This window comes from Haplochromis burtoni, unplaced genomic scaffold (assembly GCF_018398535.1).
Source record: "Haplochromis burtoni strain Fernald_Lab_line unplaced genomic scaffold, NCSU_Asbu1 Contig_281, whole genome shotgun sequence".
Lineage (NCBI taxonomy): Eukaryota > Metazoa > Chordata > Actinopteri > Cichliformes > Cichlidae > Haplochromis > Haplochromis burtoni.
Window position 1 is genome coordinate 475,409 of NW_024582642.1, and position 16,583 is coordinate 491,991.

The 16,583-nt window shown below is 38.3% G+C and overlaps 1 protein-coding gene across 2 annotated transcripts in view; it reads left to right on the forward strand.

Moving 5' to 3' along the window:
- Window positions 1–16,579, forward strand: part of ube2j1 (ubiquitin-conjugating enzyme E2, J1) — a 31,158-nt gene extending 14,579 nt beyond the window's left edge. For both annotated transcript variants that reach the window (XM_042227786.1, XM_005940601.3), the window contains 3 exons: window positions 4,810–4,939; window positions 5,488–5,607; window positions 12,678–16,579. In XM_042227786.1, the coding sequence (XP_042083720.1) occupies window positions 4,810–4,939; window positions 5,488–5,607; window positions 12,678–12,953 (526 nt within the window). In that variant the 3' untranslated portion in view covers window positions 12,954–16,579. The remainder of the gene's footprint in view (window positions 1–4,809; window positions 4,940–5,487; window positions 5,608–12,677) is intronic.
- The last annotated feature ends 4 nt before the right edge of the window (window positions 16,580–16,583 follow it).

Consider the following 16,583-nt stretch of genomic DNA (forward strand, 5'->3'; position numbering starts at 1 on the left):
CGTGCACAGGCAGAAATGTTGAGAGCGCAAGCAACACATTGCGAGCAAGCGCAAGTGCAAAAACTGAGTGAGAGGGGCTGCTATTGTATGTGTGGATAATAGCAAACACTGAAATACATTTTTTGCACGCAGCAATGAATTTTGTTCACTCAAATTTAGCTTTTCTTCGCTCAAAATAAATTTCTCCTTAAAATGCAACACTTGCACCTGCAAACTTTTTTTACGTGCGCTCAGAATAGTGGCACAAAAATAACGCCATAAAAACTCCCTGAAAAGCTTTCAGTTAATCCAAAATACTGCAGCGAGTACTGACAGGGACTAGCAAGAGAGAGCATATTTATTCTATATTGGCTCCCTGTTAAATCCTCTGTTAAAACTAAAAATCCTGCTCCTCACATACAAGGTCTTAAATAATCAGGCCCCATCTTATCTTAAAGACCTTATAGTACCATATCACCCCAGACACTATCTCTACTTTTAAGATTAGGCTTCAAACTTTCCTTTTTGCTACAGCATATAGTTAGGGCTGGATTAGGTGACCCAAGGTTAAGGTTACTTTATTTATACCCATAGGGAAATTTGCTTTACAGAAAATTAATAGCATTTGGCATCCCTTCACAAAACACACACACCTAATAAAACCTGACAAATGCACATTTTTTGTAATTAAATCAAATGAATCAAATCAAAACCATTCTTATTGAGTTCGGTGACAACAACAGGGACAAAGGTGTTTTTATAACGCTTTGTCCTGCATCTTGGAACTAGAAACCTCTGTCCAAGGAAAGACGCTGAAATTCACCCCATAGAGGATGGGAACCATTTTTAAGAACTGATCGAGCTGGGAGGCTAAACAGGGCTGTGACTCACCTATCAGATGACTGGACTGTCTCTGCACGGAGTGTTTCTTCTTCAGTAACCTTTTTTCACTCACTGTGTTTTTATACACCTCTCTGCATTTAATTATTACTTATTATTAATATGTGGCTCACTACCAGAGAATGTCTTTATCCTGTCTTCCGCCCCTTAATCCCAACCGGTCATTGCAGATGGCCGCCCCTCCCTGAGCCTGGTTCTGCTGGAGGTTTCTTCCTGTTAAAAAGAATTTTTTCCTTCCCCCTGTGGCCAAAGCGCTTGCTCATACGGGATCATTTCATTGTTGTTGTTTTTTCTGTTTTCTCTTTATTATTGCAGGATCTTCGCCTTGCAATATAAAGCACCTTGAGACAACTGTTGCAGTCTGGTGCTAAATAAGTAAAACTGAATTGAATGAAAAATAAGAAAATTATATCTTGAAAACTGTGAACACTTGCTTGCTGACAAACAGACAAACAACGCTTGTAAGCCAGTAGCAGACGTAACTGCTGCTATTCTTTCAGTATATGTCTTGGAATTTACAAATAAGCTCTTCCAGCTCTGTGAGCCGACATATGTGTTCTTGATTTATGTCTGAAAGGGTTCCAACTGTAGTTTTTGTGAAAAACTATCAACCAACCACTGTGCCTATGTGGTCCCTGCTTTTGGAGACACAGGCTTCCCATTTACCATGTCATAGTCCAGTTATGCGAAGACTGGAGGCCAAAAAAGAACATTCGACATGCTGTGCAAAATTCCTCATGCCGAATAAGCCAAGCTTTTTCTTTGTACGTCTAAACTTGACTTGAATAGAATCTAATTACCACTTTTTTCCAGAGGAAGACTCTGATTTGGATCATTTAATACATAATGTATCCAAATTTATCTATGCCACCTTTTGCTTGAGGAGCTTTACAGTGATAATGTGCTGTTCCTGAGAGCATGAGTCATTCCACAACTTCACAGCTGTAATATGAGGCCATTAGTTGCTTCTAGGGATGATTAGCTATTCTAACACAATCCAATGAAATCCACTGAAACATCTTTTTCTGTACTGCTCATGTTTTTTCCACTGCATTAAGCGTCTCTGTTGATCGTGTTCCTAGTAATATCACACCAAACCTTGCTGTCAGGGCTGAGATGTTGGCCTAAAGGTGCACACAGTATTCTAAGCTCTTAACAGGGGCATGTCAATGTTAAAAAAAATTACAGCTGACAATACACACTGTGGCAGTCAACACGATATAGAAAGTCACTGTTACAAACACACTTGCAGTCACAGTACTGATGTTTGAAGCAGAGTTTTGTCTGTTTGTATGGGATGATGGGAATTGATACACAGCCCTAAAAAGTATGGGCAGCTCAATGTAAAAGTCTTTAGAACTGTATACTGTAATTGGTACCGAATGGGCGAAGCACCACATGGTGTTACATTTTTCTTTGGCACATACATCAAAGAGCCACACTGCATATGCTGCTGTGAGGGTTCTGGTTTCTCTTGCTTTGTTCATGTTGAGAACAGCAAGTTCTCTGACCATCATCCAACAAATCTGAATCTATGTCTTTGTACCAAACGCTGCTCACTGGCTGTATAACTATACACAGCTTTTTGCTCATATTCATCTCAAGATTCACCAACATAATTCTGCCTTTTGTTGTATTTTTTGTGGGGCAGTTTTTTACTTTTCTTTTTGGGATGTCAGTGGCAGATTTTGTTGTTGTTGTTGTTGTGTTTGTCCCCCCTTAGCTGTAAAAAGCTGATAATGTCGTTCTGATAATGTAGTCACTTTTATTTGAAAGTTCTTAAGAAACTCAACGGTCAGGGCTGAAATTCTGGAGAAATTTGAAGTTCTTAAATTTAATGTGACCGTAAAGTTGGGGAAGCTTCACGGTCAGAAATTTGAAGCGCTGAAGAATTACAAAAGCATTGGTGTTTCTTAATAGGTTGGCTGTCTAATAAAAGTATGTCTCAGCTTAATGCTTGTTCTGTGTATAACCAACATGAGTTGGGAGTAATTGAGCTACTTAGTTTTTTGAGTTGATTGTTCTGTGTTCAGAGACTTGAGGCTGCCATGGGATTTTGTTTTTTGTAAAGTTGAAAGTTGAATGTAAGTTTTATTCTTCCAATAAAGTTTTGACGGGGATTTTTTTTTTTTTTTTTTTTAATGGAATAACATTTTTAATCCTGTTCTGGACTCTTTGGTTCTTTGGTTCAAGCCTGTTTGAATTTCTAGCACTAGATTTGAACATGAATATCTCAGCCTAAAGTTTTAGTCAAAATGGACGAATCTATAATATGGGAGAGAAACATCAAAAATAGCTGTGTATTGGTAAACTATGTAAGAAAAAAATATGAGTAAGTATTTGATATTTGAAGCTTGAACATTTTATAGCAGCCATTATACAGGGTGGGCCATTTATATGGATACACCGTAATAACATGGGAATGGTTGGTGATATTAAAGTCCTGTTTGTGGCACATTAGTATATGTGAGGGGGCAAACTCCTCAAGATGGGTGGTGACCATGCTGGCCATTTAGAAGTCGGCCATCTTGGATACAAAATTTTGTTTTTTCAATAGGAAGAGGGCCATGTGACACATCAAACTTATTGATAATGTCACAAGAAAAACAATGGTGTGCTTGGTTTCAACGTATTACCAACCATTCCCATTTTATTATGGTGTATCCATATAAATGGCCCACCCTGTATATCCAAACCTTGGATGACAACAATTTTAGGCAAATTGAAGATGGTTTAACAGAAAATGTTCTAAAACTTTAGTGATTTCAGATGTAGTGACTCAGGTTTTAAACTGTTTTTGTTTTTGTGGTACAACTTGTCATATTTGCTACAGCCAGCTTGAAAGTTAAATGGCATTTTCTTAATTTGTGTGACTAGGAATTTCATGGTAAAAATGATTCTACATGTTTTATCTTGCAATATTGTGAACTGTGTTTATTTAGAAATTGCCGCCAGTTGTTTTGGGGTTTTTTGCCTTTTCTTATATTAGTGTGTCCTCAGATAGTCCAGCAGGAGCATTGGGCTTCTTTTCATATGTTTACGAGCCAATATTGAGACAATTTTTAATGCATCTATCGAAAATTACACACCTGATTCATTTTGGTGGTAAGAAACACCAGTGAAAATTTCAGGCCTTTATTTTTTATATATTCATGTTTAACATTGCAATGTGATTTCAATAGGTAAAAAAATTGTTTAAAAGTGGGCCATTTTCCCAAAAACAAGATATATCTTGAATTATCTATGAAGCTAAACTTTCCCAACATGCATTATATATGTCCAAACTTTGAGCCAAACATTTTTATGCAAATTGGAAATGGTTGAGCAGACAATGTTCTAGTAACTGTCTGATTTGAGGCGTGCTGAGCTGCCCCTAACTACCATGACCCATACAGTAGTGAGTCAGTGGTCACAGACTTCCACAGGCTAGACAACAGCGCCCTGACTGCTGCTGGTATCGGGATGAAATCCTTGGATGGGTCCTGGGTTTATCCAGAGGATTCAATCCCCAGCCTCATTTGGCAAAAATGGTTATTCCAGGAATTGATACTATTCACTCTTCCCCATGCTTGTGTGACCTAAATCAAACAGAACACCTCTGGGGCATTATTTTGTTGTCCATCTGAAGTTGCCGCGTTGCACCTGAGACCATCCAGGAGCTCAGTTATGCCCTGGTCCAGATCTGGGAGGAGATCCCCCAGGACACCACCCGTGATCTCATTAGGAGCATACCTTGATTTCATAGGGCATGTGTATCGGCATGTAGGTCCCATAGAGAGTACCGTTTTGAGTTCCTGCTGTAGTAGGTTGATCAGTCATGGAGTGAATTCAATTTTATTCACGATCATTATCTAGAAGGTTCCAAGTGTGAAACTCAAACAAGTCCTTGTGGCAAGATGACATCACCACATGCCACCTGTTCTCTGACAGGTCCCAGGACTTCTGCTGTGAGACCTGTGGCTGTACCATGCGCTCTGCCCTCCTGGATCTAACCCCCAATAGCAACCCTGGTGCTGAAGACCATACGGCTAAAGAACTGGCTCAGCAAATCAACTTTAAGGTACAAACTCTGGCTGTTACATGAGGCGGGTTAAATTCATAGTTCTTTTGTTTTATATTTTCTCTGTGCATGACAATTCATAACAAAGCTGATTTTGATAATAATTGTTTAACTCGTATCACAACTTTCCATAATTATATTGAGAATACTGGAACTCCACAGATTGTATCCAGAGCCTTTATTTATTAGAACCACAGAGCAGATGGGCCAAAAGCACTGTTCATTGTGTTAACCGTTCATTATTGAACATTGGAATGGAAGCTAACATAATCCCACTACAAAGATTATAAAGTCAGTGCATAATTTAGCAAATACCTATTAAGATAGTTCTCACCAATGTTTTGCAGTAGCGCAATAGGCATGCCCCTTATTTTTACATTTCTTTTGTTTGAGAACTATGCAGGATGAGAATTAAAATTAAATATGAGCTTGACCTTTAAAAATCCACTACTGGAAGAATGTAGGATGAATATATAGATTTGAGGTCTGGCCCCATTACAAAACGCAAGGCATGGTGTAGATTACATAAATTGACTGTGTTTATGCAGGCAGAGTCCAGTTTATCCAGAGAATCTAGTGAGAATGAAGGAGGAGAAAGTGAACCTTCAACCCACACCCAGGGACCCTCCTCTGCAAGCCAAGAAGCTGAAAAAGACCAGGCCGAACAGGTAGGTATTTTTTTATTTTTTTTACCACTCTTGTTTTACACAAGACAGCACATAACCTGCAGCCAGCTCACCACCTACAGAGTTATCCATCCCAGTGGTTTTGTTTTATTTTATTCTGCATGCATGATACATGCATAAAGTCGGCTAGGAAACCAGATGTTTACAGAGTTGAGTCCTCTGAATTGTCTCTTCTCCCTGTTGTTAATTCCTCCCACCAGACAAGCACAGACATGTGCTTGCTAAAAATAAAACAATGATGATTTGTTTTCTTCACATGAGTTTCAGCCTCACTCTGCCCAAATGAAGAGATTTGTTTAACCAGTGTCCAGTGTCTTACTCCCTTTGAAGACTTTTTCACCCTTTAAATTGCTTTACATTATGATCCCACAATCTTCCATAACTGTTGGCAGGTGATTCCAAAAACTGCCATGACTGGGAGTCTTTGAAGGTGAAACAACAATTTACCATAGGGATTGTACAGAGGGTATCATTCTTTTAACCTGAGTAAAACTCCATTGTAACTTATATTGAACACATAACAAAGTAGATTTTCGGCATAAAACTGGCTGCAAGTACCACATTTTAATTTATTTTTTGCATTACATTCATTTGCTAACTTTCATGTGTGTTCTGGAGCAGTTGTTTATCCAAGGAAGTACAAAATTTTAAGTCATAGTTTTAATAAATACATTTTGTCTATAATTTGCACTATTAGCACAGGTTGTGGCATCAGCACAAAACAGTGCCATCTCTCCCAGTATGTCATATCACATATAGAATAATATAATATATATAAACATTTGATATAGAGTAGTAGTATCGTATAGTTGAAAAAAAAATGTCAGTTTAAAATTCAGTTTCGGCTAAAATGTATTCTCATGTTTCATAATTAAAAGTATTGTCAAATGTTTGCAAGAACAACTTTTGTATTTAGTCCAGTCCATTTTTAACATTTACGTAAAACAGCACATAAAGCTGTCAGGTTATAATTCATGTTTTTCACGTAATCTAGCCATGCAATTCATCCATATTCCACTTATCCATTGTGGAGGGGCTGTCCCAGCTGTTATAAGGTGAGAGGCAGGGTACCACCCTGAATAGATCACCAGTCTGTGTCAAGACCAACACAGAAAGACAGCGCACTCACATTCACACCTATAGGTAATTTAGATTCTCCCCATTAACTGCATGTCTCTGAGAAAAGGCCCGTGGCCAGATAGTGAACTTCAACCCATTCAAACACTTCTTGCTGTGAGGTTATAGTGCTAATCACTGTGTCACTGTACTGTCCATCCAGTGTGTCATTTTAGACACTCGTGTTTAACATTGTAGAAGATGTGTCATGGTAGCTTAAAGCCTGTGATACCATGGCTTCTCTTCATAAGTTGTGATATGGGTGAGCTTTGTTGCCTAAGAGGATTGATTTTGGTGCCAGCTGCTAGCCACAGAAGCACAGAGACTGAGTGTGAAGGAGTACTGTGGAGGGTCAACTTAGATCAGTGCTGCTGCGTTAGGATAAACTAAGGAGGGACATATCAAAAATAGTACTCACCATCTGCTGCTAGAATTGGGGGGGGGGGGGGGGGGTTAAAACTGCAGAATCAGACAGGCTGGCATTCCACACTGCCTCTATGCTGCTGATGATGATAAATGATCATCATCAATGCATCCAGACAAAAAAATGCAAAAAAACTATTTAAACATAAAAAAAATCACAAAAAAAGAACAACATGGTATCCACGACTCAAGCAAAGACCGAAGCAAAAATGTGGATTATTAAACAGGCCATTAATTAGTACATTAATTAAAAATTTAATAACAAATTGATTTTTTTCTGCTTTACAGAAACCTGGTTAGACGAGGAGGTTTATGTTAGTTTAAATGAACCACGAGTTATACTAATTTTCTGAATCTTCGAAGCACAGGCTGAGGAGGCGGTGTGGCGGCACTCCAGCTTATTAATCAGACTCAGAGTTTTAATATATTTGAAGGCCTGTTGAAAACCAGTTTTATTTGTGATCATCTATCGTCCACCTGGGCCTTACACAGTTTCTGTCTGATTTCTCAGACTTGTTATCTGATTTAGTGCTCGTCTCAGATAAAATAATTACTGTTGGTGATTTTAACATTCATGTAGATGCTAAAAACATTTATTCTATTATTAGACTCAATTGGCTTTTATCAAAATGTAGAAGAACCCACTCTCCACTTTAATCACACTTCTAGATCTTTTTATGATATATAGCAGAGAAACTGAGTATTTAATAACATTTCCTGAAAACCTTTTGTCTGATTTTTTTTTCCTAATAACATTTTAATTTATAATAATGTATTACACAGTAGAGCTGCTCAATTAATCGAATTTTAATCACGATTACAATCTGGGCTTTCAACGATCATTAAAAGTGACTGAGCCGATTATTAGCACCTCCCTCGTGCTTTACTCTTGCGCTGTTCCGTGTGGCAAAACGAGCGCACCTCTTGTTTCGAACACGCGTCACAACAATTAAGAGGACCCGAGGGAAGCTCAGAAAGCTAAGCAGAAGTTATTTGGAGAGGAGAGTGACTGCCGTTGGTTGAAAAAGAGGTAAAAAAAACTTCAGTGGTGTGGAAACATTATGGGTTCGCGGAGTCAGACGTGGATCAAGTAGACAAGTGTGTAAACTTTGCTACGGTGTCGTAGCTGCACCACAGAGCAACACTGCAAAGTTCACTAAACATAGATGTTTACATTTTTCATTTATTTCTTATATTGCAAACATTTGCACTGTTATCAGTATTTGCACACTATTTTATATTATTTTTTAAAGTCATTATTCAATACATTGTTATTGTTAACCCTTTAAAGCCGGTCAGAGCAGCACGCTCCGTTTTGTGTAACTATTTTTAAATCCCTGTAGAACCTGAACCGCGTAAGCTAGCGCAATAATTTGTTTTGCATATGAAACCGGAGGAGTTGTACTTACATCTTATGCCATCAGCTTGTCCTAGGTCACGGTTTCCTTCCACATAGCTTTGCAAAAATTGCATAAAAAGCGCTTGCAGGAACAAAAACATAATATTCCAGAAACAGCTTTGCCGATCCGATCAGCTGTTCGTAACACTTCCCACATTGAAATAGATCAGCGAACTATCGCATTCCGCCATTTTGCCCGAAACCGGAAGTGACGTCATTTTCGCGGAAAATGTAGTTTTTTACTTGTAGGCCTTAAAAGCCTATACTGGTGTTTTTATAAGTCATGTTTGACTTTTCTGAATAGTTTCTGGGATGCTTAGAACTCAGAATTGCACTGCTGGAAATAGTTTATTTTGATGCACATGCTGTTTTCTTTGCAAATTTGCATCATAGGATTGTTTTTTTGTTTTTCCTGCAGTATATAAAAATTGCTTATCTCCAAAATAAAACTATGAAGACACTCAAAATAAATTTCCTGTTGTTGTAAACTATTTTTTGCATTTAAAGTTTTGAGGGACAAACCTCTTAAATTTCTCCAAGTAGAAATATATGTAAAAAAAAAAATGATTTTCAATTTTTTGTAGTTTATTGCATTTTTTGCAATTTATGTAATTACTATGGACTTAATGCATACATATTATTAAAATATGGGCTATAACAGTTGTATTGATGTATAGCAACTTGAAATGCTCCCACAAATGGCACTACAACATGTAAAAAAAAATATAAGCTCTGGCGGACTTGGTTCTATAGTAGGTCTTAAAGGGTTAAATAAATATCGTCAAATAATCGAGATCTCAATTTCAGTGAAAATAATCGTGATTATCATTTTTGCCATAATCGAGCAGCCCTATTACACAGCAGTGGGGATAAATTCATCCACTGTCTTCTACAATGACATGTGCAGCGCGGTTACTTGAACGTTAGTCCAACAGAGGTCGATTATCTTGTTAATAATTTTATTTCTTCACTGCATATGACTCTGGATACTGTAGCTCCTGTGAAAAAGAGAGCCTCAAATTAAAACTACTTTCAACTCTCTGGTATAACTCTCTAACGCGCACCTTAAAGGTGATGACTTGTAGGCTGGAGAGGAAATGGCGTGTCACAAATCTGGCAGATCATCATTTAGCCTGGAGAAATAGTTTGTTGCTTTATAAGAAAGCCCTCCGTAAAGCTAGAACATCTTACTATTCGTCACTGATTGAAGAAAATAAGAACAACCCCAGGTTTCTCTTCAGCACTGTAGCCAGGCTGTCAAAAAGTCAGAGCTCTGTTGAATCAACCATTCCTTTAACGTTAACTAGTAATGACTTCATGAACTTCTTCACAAATAAAATTTTAACCATTAGAGAAAAAAGGACTCATATTAATCTCACAGAGATAACATTATGTACAACTACTTTCAGTACCATTGATATTCATTTAGAGTCTTTTTCTCCAATTGATCTTTCTGAGTTAACTCAGGGAATTACTCCTTCCTTACTTCTTCAGTCTCAGCTGACTGCAGGTTTCCCCAACCTTACAGTACCTTTGAACAATGACTGAAAGTAGCCCACTGTGAGCAATCTTGGAGTGATTTTTGACTACAATATGTCCTTCAACGCACATATTAAACAAATATGTAAGACTGCTTTCTTCCATTTGTGCAAGATCTCTAAAATTAGAAATGTCCTGTCTCAGAGTGACGCTGAAAAACTAGCTGATGCATTTATTACTTCCAGGCTGGACGACTGTAATTCATTATTATCAGGATGTCCAAAAACTCCCTGGAACGCCTTCAGTTAATCCAAAATGCTGCAGCAAGAGTCCTGACAGGGACTAGAAAGAGAGAGCATATTTCTCCTGTTTTGGCTTCCCTTCATTGGCTCCCTGTTAAATCCAGAATTGAATTCAAAATCCTGCTCCTCACATACAAGGTCTTAAATAATCAGGCCTCATCTTATCTAAATGACCTTTATAGCACTATATCACCCCACTAGAGCACTTGGCCCTCACACTGCAGGCTTACTTGTTGTGCCTACAGTATTTGAAAGTAGAATGGGAGGGAGAGCCTTCAGTTTTCAGGCCTGTCTTCTATGGAACCAGCTTCCAGTTTGGATTCAGGAGACACACTATCTCTAATGTAGGATTACGCTTCAAAATTTCCTTTTTGCTAAACCATGTAGTTTCAGCATGGAGGAGGAAGTGTGATGTCTGGGGCTGTTTTGCTTGATCCAGGGTTGGTGATTTATTCAGAGTGAGAGGCACCCTGAACCAAAACAGCTACCACTGCGTTCTGCAGCGCCATGTAATACCCTCTGGTATGTGCCTAGTTGATCAGGATTCCATCCTACAGCAAGACAAGGACCCAAAATATAAGTCCAAGCTATGTCAGACCTACCTCAGTAAACAAGAACAAGATGGTAAGCTTAAAAACACGGAGTAGCCAGCATAGTCTCCAGACTTAAACCCTGGTTTGGGATGAACTGGACAGAACAGTGAAAGCAAAGTAACCCACAAGTGCCGCACATTTATGGGAACTTCAGCAACAGATATGAGAAGAACTTTGTGAAGAATATTAATGCCACAGGTGTGTTCAGCTCTTATATCTTCCAAAGGGGACTACTTTGATGAGTCAAAAGTTTACAATACATTTTGGTCTATAAATTGATTCCATGATTTCTTATTTAACTCTAATTGCTTATTTGTACTATGTTTTCATTTCAGTGTGCAATGAGACACTAAAACTGCGTAATTGTCAATACAAAATTAAAAAATTGGCGTGTTCTAAAACTTTTCTGTTAGTGTATATTGATCTACTACAATTCTACTCAATACAACCTAAGATTTGCTTCAAAATGCTGTTAATTTTTTTCCTTTACAAATTTATAATATCAGCACATATTTAGTTTATCATAATAGAAGATAATTTTTTGTGTTCATCGTAGCCAAACTCTAGATGTTATTGTTCTCAGTTTAATTTTTTTTCCTGCTAGACAGCTGAATTCTATATAGCAGTAATCAGCTTGAAGCTCATAAATTAATTTAAGCAGCAGTCATGTCCAAGCTGTCCTGCTGTTCACATTTCGTGATGATGTCCTTGTCTGATATAATCAGCATGAATCCGTTTTAATGGCATCTGCTGTCCTGTGTGATTGGCTGTCTTAAAAAGTGTGCGTACAAAATAAAGCAACTTGGCGATTAAAGTCACTAGGTTATTAACAGGAAATTACAGCACACCTAAAGCTGCTTTAGTTCTGTGTAAACTAATAACATTTCTGCTTTGGTCTTTGTCATATTTGTGTGTGTTTAGGTGCATACATGTGTAGGTGTCTACTGTGCACTCTCCCATGTCCCTAACTGGAAAGCATTTTAAAAGCTCCTTGTAAATTTATACAGTGCCCATCACAACTACAGTCACCTCGATGTGCTTTATATTGTAAGGTAGACCCTATAATAATACATACAGAGAGAAACCCAACAATCAGATGACCCCCTATGAGCAAGCACTTTGGCGACAGTGGGAAGGAAAAACTCCCTTTTAACAGGAAGAAACCTCCGACAGAACCAGGCTCAGGGAGGGGCGGGGCCATCTGCCGCGACCGGTTGAGGTGAGAGAAAGAAGACAGGATGAAGGACGGAACAGATCAACCAGGTCACCAGTCTTTGTCAAGGCCAACGCAGAAAGACAGACAACCATTCGCACTCACATTCACACCTATTGGCAATTTAGATTCACCCTATTGACTGCATGTCTCAGAGAAAAAGCCCGTGGCCAGTGTATTTCAACCCATTCAAACCCTTCTTGCTGTGAGGCGATAGTGCTAACTGCTGTGTCACTGTACTGTCCTTAGTGTGTTATTTCAAACATTCATTTTTAACATTGTAGTCTGCTGCTGCGACCGACCAAAGCTGCTTGACCTAAAGGACAGGCAAAATTTAGCTCCTAAAAGTGGTTCAACGCATTTTAAAGACAGAAGAACAAAAGCTTAAAAGCTTAGTAGAAAAAGTCTATAAAATAAGTGAGTTTCAGACATTTACTGAGGAAACAGCCAAACAGCCAGAAATGTAACTAATGAGATGACTAATGTCCTTGTCTTAGTGATGCTTACACTGAGATCCTCTTCCACAGGTAGAGGCTTCTCAGTCCACAAGAGCGGAAGCACTTCAGACACCTACAACCTCCACAAGTTCCGATCGTCCTCTCAGCCCCAGGCAACGTCGCGCCCAACAGACCCAAAGAGAGTCAGCAGCCAGCAGAGCAGTTTTCACACCAATTCATCAGCCTCAGGATGAAAGCCACACAGGCTCTGCAGTTCTCATTGTGGTGCTCACTCTGGCTTTGGCTGCACTCATCTTCCGCAGGATCTACCTTGCACATGAGTACAAGTTTGACTATGATTTGTGACCTTCCTCCTGAGTCAACCGCTCGTACTACCAACTCCACAGAACTTTAATTAGCTAAAGCAGAACCAGAGGTGAGGCAGTGGCTAACAGTGACTACAGCTGTCCTCCCTGCCTGTCCACAGAGGGTTCAGCCTCCACTTAGGGGGAACTTTCATTCCTCTAATCGCTAGAACACCTCCAGGGTGTCTTTAATTTAATGTGAATTTTACTTTCCAGAGCATCTTGAATTTTTGTGAATGGGAAACTTCATTGTTTGTGACCTGTTAAACCACACACACACACACATGTCCCCCTTCCATAGAAATTGTCTTACAGCTGCTGACTGTTTCCAATATTGAAATAACAGAGTAACGTAAAATGACAACAACATAGGATCAGGGGCAGTTGTCGTCTCATACTAATTATTTGATCAAGAAAGCATCTGCACAAATTACATGTGCTATTATGACTTTATCATGTGTTTTATCTTCCTGCAAGGTCAGCTTGGTCACAGTGCACAGGGCTCTGTTTTAATGGTTTAAGGCTAACAACAAGCACAAAGTTAATGTGGACAATTGTTTTAATTGCACGGGGGCATTCAGACCAATCTGAATAGCAGAAGCTGCAGCTGCATCACCGTGTGTCCTGCTACTTTTAGGTGACTGTGGGGATTTAATAGACTGATGTAGAAGCTTTCCGTACACTGTAAAACATCAGTAGTTCAAACAAGGACCAAGACAAATATTAAAAAACTAAATTTCATAAATTAATCTAAATACAGTACAACAGAGCTTTTTATGTTAAAAAGAGTGGACTATAACGCAGTCTATTCCTTTATAGGTATAGTGTCTTTTACTGATACCTGTACCGATATCCTGTGCTATAATCACTGTCATTTTTGTCTGTGTATTTATTTGAAAAGAATACAAAAAGAGTATTTAAAATGTTTAAACTGAGATTTTTTTCTTGATTTCCCCCAAATACAATAAATTTATACTCATCTTATACAAAGTTGTCTGTGAAGATCCAATTAATACTGAATTATCAGTGCATCTAAAGATTTTGTTAGCAACTTGTGCTACTGATAAGATGATAACCCTTAGCTAAGGTACTGCATATTCCAGCAAGAAAATACTAAACAAAACAACCAAATAGTAAATATTAGAAAGGATATCGGCAGTAAAAGTTCAGGTATATAACTAAAGGCTAAAGGCAGAGGAACTTGTGCTTGTATTGCACACTAGTGCACAGGATTTTGGTAACGTGCACCAGAATTGGTGAAGGCATGTGTAGAAATTAGCAACACTTGCTTTCAGTAAGTATTTTAAGTCAATCACAACATTAATTATTCAGCACAACAATGGTAAACCATATTCTTCCCAAGTTGTCATAGCACTATAGCTCCATAGTAAAAGCCTCGAGTGTTATGTTTCTTCACTGTCATCATTGGATGTTGTCTTTGTACTATTTTCATTTAAATATAGGGTTTAAATTAATTGTTACTTTTTTGGAAATGGGGTTAAAAATTGATGAATTCTTTCAAAGTGAGGTTTAGGATTATGCTTTCTTTTCCTCTAAACTTTAACCCTTTAAAGCCTAAAAGAATTGTCCGAAAATTTGTTGAACAACCTGGGAAATATGATATACTAGATGTTATGGGGTCAAAGGTCTTTTAGTGGCTGAAGTGTCTAATGTCTTGTACACAGAAACATTTAAGACACATTTCCATCAGAACACTACCTGCTTTGTGCTGAAGCATTTGTTATATGTTGTGCTGCCACCAAAATAGAGCCTGGAGTGTAAAGCTTCCTAGTAATCCTGTGTGACTGATCCAGTATCAGCTAAATGCATGTTTACTGAAGAACATGATCAGGGTAGACAGCTTTGTTAATCTTATTACCATAGCAATGTTTATTGGTGATGTCATTTTAAGGATTACTTGCTCAAACAAGACAGTGTCTTCATAAACGTCTGCCAAACGTGCAACCAAGTGCTTACTTCCAACACAAGTATAACTGCCTGGACTCTTCACCTATCACACCAACATCACACTTTGTTTCCAACACAAACTCGCTTTTCTGTGGATTTGTAATTCCATTTGTTTCAGTATCTTTCCTCTTTCGGTACTTCTGTCACCCCAGCTGTTTCATGGTGTTCATAGCACATGTCTTTGCATTCATTTTTTGTTTGCCTTGCATTCTCTGAAGTTATTTTTCCCAGTTTTTAGACTCAGAAACTGTCTCAAGCATTTAGTATTTACCCTTTTTGATTCAACTTAGATTTAGAATTTTATCAGTCTCGTGAGACTCAGAGGAACATGGAAGCAATTTAAATGTATTCTTTGCACATCAAAGGTGACAGCTTTCTGATACGTAGAACGTCTTGGCTGCATACAGATAGGTCAAAGGAAGTTGCAACAGTCTACAGGAACAAATTTGCCTCTGTAGTCTTTTTCTTCTTCAAGCAGCATTGGATACCTGCATATGTCCAGGTATTACATGTAGACATTCAAGATTTTATTTATTTTTTTTATCAGTGTGCATTTTGTCAGAATTTCTTTATGACAGTCTCTTCTGTCTTTATTCCCATAGCTCGTGTACTTGGATATAAACCGAAAATAAATCAATTTCAGATGAAGGAATGTGTTTGCCATGTGCCAAGTTTTATTCTGTCTTATCCTTATTTAATACCTTATTTAGCCCCTCACAGCCCATTGTTCATCAGGGGGCTAGTTTCAGTTATTGTGCAAATGTACTCTTCATAAGGTTGGGGAAACCTGCAGTAGCTGAGACTGAAGAATCAACAGATTCAACAGAATCAACCTTTTGGGATTTTCTTACCTGAATGATCGAGCATGCATCAAGTCAAACTCTGATGATCAAGTTGACCTCTTGCAGTTGTGTGCAGGGCCTGGATCCCAGAATGTGTGACAATCAATAGATGCTCTCTCATTGTTTCACTGCCTGTTAAACTTGTTACAGTTTCCTTTGGGCATATTATCTTGCTTTTCAGGCTCTTCATGCTCAAATTGCAAGGTTTTGATTAAAAACGAATCAGGGCCTTCAGGACAAAAAAGTTGTTCGATCAATGCAACGTGTCTAAATGCTTCATTCAAAACACGTCAACACCAAGTTTGTTTTTTCATTCGATAGCTATACCCTACATTTAAGAATTAAAATGGCATTATTTTATGAACATTATTTTTACACAGAAAAAATTAAAGCCAGATGACTATCAAAGTGTACAGTAAAGCCACCCACATGGCGATACGACCTTTTAAAAGCTCACCCAATATCCACTTTTTGAAGTTTTCCACAGTGAATGATCAAAGGACATATCAGATATCTAGTTTTTAGTCTTCTAAAGACATTGAATTGATGCTGTTTTTGTAGTGAAGCTATGATGCATGCCATGATGATGGTCAAAGTATGTTATAGATTAAAATCAGAAAGAACCAATCAGCTAAGTAAAGAGAAATGACAGGCCATGATTACTTTCAGAAAATTTACTTTTTTTTTTCAGCTTTATTTGATAGACACAGGGAAGAAACGACAGAGAGAGAAGGGGAAGACATGCGGCAAAGGGTCGGACTTGAACCGGGACCGGCCGCTCTCATCCATATGGCACGTGGTCGCCCCCTGAGCTAGAGTGC